Source organism: Amphimedon queenslandica, unplaced genomic scaffold, assembly GCF_000090795.2.
Source record: "Amphimedon queenslandica unplaced genomic scaffold, v1.1 AMPQUscaffold_12421, whole genome shotgun sequence".
In the NCBI taxonomy this organism is placed as follows: Eukaryota; Metazoa; Porifera; class Demospongiae; order Haplosclerida; family Niphatidae; genus Amphimedon; species Amphimedon queenslandica.
The window spans coordinates 10,465-15,318 of record NW_003547342.1 but is presented as its reverse complement, the minus strand read 5'-3'; the positions used below and the strand labels follow the sequence as shown (position 1 = coordinate 15,318).

The following is a 4,854-nucleotide window of genomic DNA, read 5'->3' as shown; positions in this document are numbered from 1 at the left end:
TTAAAAACTCATAAAAGATCAATTTTGATTGGAACCAGCTTAAATTTTTACGTTACATAAGTACATGTATATGTATCAGATAAAATCATAAAAATGAAGAATTTTCTCCTAGCCATTCTTTTTTGCAAAATTTGGCCAAAGTCACTGTATAGGGACTTTCGCCTAAATTTTTGGCAACTTTTGAAATTTAAAGAAACCAAAATCTTATGATACATTGTTATTAATGTTTATGAAAATTAATTCTGCCATAAAACTACTTTTTCATTAATTATTCAGATCCTTCTGGATGGTGGACTGGTAAAATTGGACGCAAGGAAGGATTGTTTCCTAGCAATTATGTAGAGGAAATGTAGCTCTAGACACTTGTAACAAGTTACTGGTGTGTATTATGATAGGCAAACTGATTTATTAACATTTATTTTTATTATGTTCAATTATTGTTTAATAGTAATGTGTGAGCTAGTCTGTTAAGTAATAAAAGAGTTTGTTTCGTGAATATAAAATTATTTTATACACAGTTGGGGTAAAATCCAACTGTTGATCAAAATCTGCTGCTTGACATTGTACAAGTACCGTGCTTACAGGAATAGTTTTAATGTACAAGTATGAAAATTGTAAAACCACAGTAGGAATATTAATAAAGAATGTTTTAAATTTCTACAAAATAGTATTATAAAAATTAAGTAACAGCATTAAATTTTTATCAAAAAAGCAAAGTTTAGTGAAAACCATTATTGTTTCCTTATAATAACAAGCAATTACCGCTCTCTGATAAACTAAAAGTTGAGTAAATACAATCATAGTGATTAATTAACAAAAATGTAATCTCACTTTTTGGCAGCAACATCAAATCCCAATAATGATAATTTCTTCTGAAGACTTTTGCGGTTAATGTTAGGATTTCTTCTCAGCATTGCACGTAGGACTTGATAAGCTTTTGTTTGTGCATCACTGTTTTCGTATTTTTCTAATTCTGAATGAAGGTATCTTGAATCATCATCATAAACTTCAGCAAATTTTTTGACATGTTGAGGTTTGAGATATTTAGCTGATCGCAACAGGTCATCATCTGATATGTCCAAGGATATGCCACTTGTAATCTGAAATAAAAGAGCAATTCGAGGATTGGTTTTTTGGTTAAGATTAGTCAAACGTCATTGAATCACATCTTACATGCTCTTGAGGTTGACTTTCTTGTTGAATTTGAACTTCTTGTTGTATTTGCTGTTGTTGCCTTTGCTGAGGTTCAACTCTCTGTTGTCTGTGCTCTTGATGGTGATCCCCTGATTGTGTTTCATGTTTATCTTGATTAACAATAGCTTGATCATCAGGTTCTTTACTTTTTTCATACTCCTTTATTCTATTAAGGTACATGAAATAATAGCAAAAGAACAAAAACAACTTACACTTCCAAGACCATTTTAGCAAACTTTTTACTTTGATCAGCTTTTATAGCTTCTGTAACTTGAAACTCAATTGCTTTAGTGCCTTCAATGCCAGGAGAAGACTCAGCACCTGAAGGTGGGTCAAATGTTTGTTGGCGAGAACCTGTGCTACTAGCCTATGTGTTAAAAGAGTTATGGAAGCTATGGCTTGTTTTGATGCAGCCTTGATGCTTTTTAATATGTGGTTGCTTATGTTGGCAGGCATTAAAATATGGAAAATCTGAATTTATAGTCAATAATAATAATTCTTCTGTTCTCAGTGTATGTGTTGTTCACATCACACCTCAAGGTGCACAAACACAAATGCTTTAATTATACTTACACTTTCATTTCTAGATCTGTAATTGGAGTTTTGAACTCTAGGATAATAAATAAAATCAATAATGAATCATTTATACACTTACTGATCAGCAAGTGAAAGAAGGTTAACATCCTTAAGAGTTTTAACTAAATCTTCTCTACGTCCTCCTCCCATAGTCCACTCATCCAGCAAATAAAGCATTGGATTTTCTGGATGGTTTCTTCGATGAGCTTTAAAACTCTGAAGCATATTCATGCCTGCAGCAAGAGAATCAGCTTTATCACTAACTCTTTGCGATATCATGACCATTTCTTTTTCATCAAGACACACCGGCACCTATCAATTTCATTGATAAATTTTGGTAACAATTTTTTATTTAAGCCTACATTTTGAGCTGTCTGCTCTCCTTCAGGAAACCAATAAGATTCTTCAGGAGTTGGTCGCCGTTGTTTTTTCTTTTTTTTACAATGAAGAGGTAGGTCAGCTGTTTGACCTGAGGCAGTAGAAATAAAATGAAGCTCGTATTTATCACATGCAGTGCACTCATAACAAAATCTCCTTTCTAGTTCAATTTTTTTTGAAGAATTACATTGACTGGCTAGAGCTTCATCCACTTCATTGCAACATTTTTCCAGTAACTTTTTTAACTCTTGGCATGTATTACTAAAAGCTGTTACATTTTGTGCATCAATGTAACGCTCAACACTAACTTGAATTGTGCCACAAAGATCAGTGACAGTAACTTCATTGATATCTGGGTTGCCATATTTAAACATAATACGGTTTCGAAAAACACCAGGACTCGCTTCAAAACAAATTTTGCACAGTGAGGCCTTGGCAAATGACGTGATAAAACGAGTAAAAAAACCAGGAGGAACGAAATCAGTGCTAAAAGTTATGTGAAGGTTAGTTGCTCGGGCAACTGGTTCATCATCAGATGATGATTGTGAAGATGAAATATCATACGACTTTAGCACAGCAGGTAGGAAATATTGCTTAGCATTACGTATGAAAAATTGATCTGTTTCAACTTCAGCAGCAAGTCGAAAATGAACCAAAAGCTCCATCAAATCATCAGCCTCAATTTCTTTGCAATCTCCCCAAACCTCTTGATACAAAGGCTGGACAAGAATACCTTTTTCACGTAATAAGCTCCACATAGCTTCTGTTGCATTTTGGTTTTCTCTGCCCTCAAGTGTAAAGACTTTTCCAAGAGTATCAACAAACCACTGAGGATTTATGATAACTTTATTTTGAAGACCTTGGATAAACGGATAGTAAAGGAGAACTCCAAGATCATGATAGAAAAGAAGAGCTTTAGGAACATCATTGAGAGGAATTTTACATGCTAAACCAATTTCATGAGCCTCTTTTAAGCTAATAACCTTCTTATCAAGCATTTTAAAAACTTTACGAAACAACACCCAGCTCACTGGTGTCTTGACAATCAGCTTGTTGGAGGTGAAGTCAATAACTTCACCTCGAATGGTTGAAAAATTTTGATCGCTGCCGGCAGTTGTGTTATCAACAATAAGCACCTTTTTTATCAGGTAAGAAAAAGCTTTATCTTTGTAAGTGCTCTTCATCTTTTCAATAGTGGCTATCTGCTTATCATGATTTATTTGGTCACCATGTGTACCAATACAATAAATACGAGGATAACTGAGAAAGGCTCCTCTTTCATCCAGTTGAGCCAAGTGATGATGAATATTTGTCATCCAATTAAAAAGCAAATTTTTAGTAGAAACATTTTCTACTTCATCACATACCATTATTCCTTTTGCATTACGAATATTTTCCCATTTCTCATCTAGGCTCTTAGCTGCATTAAATATAAGAAAAAACATTGTGCGTGGCGTAAGAAAAGCTGGAAGAATCTCCAAAAACACTGCCTGCCCTCCACAATCCCAGATGTGCATGAACGGCTGAGGCTTTACATCTTGTATTGGCACTGGCTCAATCTCTTGAGCACGTTTTATTGCTTTTGCAAGAAACGAATCAACTTCTTTTTTTTGAATTTCTCGAACTGATAATTCTGAAAGGCTCAGTGATGAATCTACTTTATACAACGACAAAGCAGCTACTGCAGTACGAAGATCTTCAGAACCGGAGGCATTTTCATAAACTGCAGCAATTAAACGGGCAACTTCCTCAATTTCGTCATTTTCATCAACTTCTTTCCATCTTTTATCACTAAGCATGTGAGCACTGTACTGAACTGGACGATGCTTACGGTCTTTCTCCGGATGACAATCTGATTGACTCTGCATGTACTGCTTGGGAGTAAAATCTTCATATGCTTGCCCTCCATAAAATTCTTTATGATCATCCGGATTATCTGGTCTATAACTTGGATTTCCATAATTATTTTGCTTCCCATACCTATAACGATCCTGTGAATCATAATCATCTGGCCTATAACGATCCTGTGAAGGATAATCATCTGACCTATAACAATCCTGTGAATTATAATCATTTGGCCTATAATTACAATAATATCGTGAAGGATAATCATCTCGGCCTGGCCTATAATGATCCGGTGAAGGATAATCATCTCGTCTATATGGTGAAGGATAAACATCTTGGCCTGGCCTATAATGATCTGGTGAAGGATAATCATCTCGTCTATATGGTGAAGGATAATCATCTCGGCCTGGCCTATAACGATCTGGTGAAGGATAATCATCTTGTCTATATGGTGAAGAATAATCATCTGGGCCTGGCCTATAACGATCTGGTGAATGATAATCGTCTGGTCTATATGGTGAAGGATAATCATCTGGGCCTGGCCTATAACAATCTGGTGAAGAATAATCATCTGGCCTATAATGATCTGGTGGAGTATTTGACTTATTTGATTGCCTAACTGGTGCTACAGAATGAACTTTTGACACTATAGTACTGTCGGTATCTTTTAGAAAGGGTTTTTCCATGAGCGATCGAGTGAAACATGTTTTCCCAACTCCAGCTGATCCAAGAAGCATTATTCTAGAATAAGCAACTTCAACCTCTTTTTCTGCCATATTCTTGTCATAACCTTCAATAAACAAATAATTATTAACAAATCATTAAAAATAATTAATGTTAAGGGCTGCATACGGGCAAATT

General features: G+C 35.0%; 1 protein-coding gene across 1 annotated transcript in view; it reads right to left on the bottom strand.

Moving 5' to 3' along the window:
- Window positions 1-666: 666 nt before the first annotated feature.
- The window catches only part of LOC109587856 (uncharacterized), a 4,385-nt gene continuing 197 nt past the window's right edge, over window positions 667-4,854 (bottom strand). Inside the window, exons 3-9 of the mRNA XM_020004074.1 lie at window positions 2,133-4,783; window positions 1,850-2,082; window positions 1,768-1,804; window positions 1,407-1,561; window positions 1,174-1,360; window positions 832-1,100; window positions 667-776 (exon numbers count right to left, since the gene is read on the bottom strand). Coding sequence (XP_019859633.1) covers window positions 743-776; window positions 832-1,100; window positions 1,174-1,360; window positions 1,407-1,561; window positions 1,768-1,804; window positions 1,850-2,082; window positions 2,133-4,769 — 3,552 coding nt within the window. The 5' untranslated portion in view covers window positions 4,770-4,783 and the 3' untranslated portion in view covers window positions 667-742. The remainder of the gene's footprint in view (window positions 777-831; window positions 1,101-1,173; window positions 1,361-1,406; window positions 1,562-1,767; window positions 1,805-1,849; window positions 2,083-2,132; window positions 4,784-4,854) is intronic.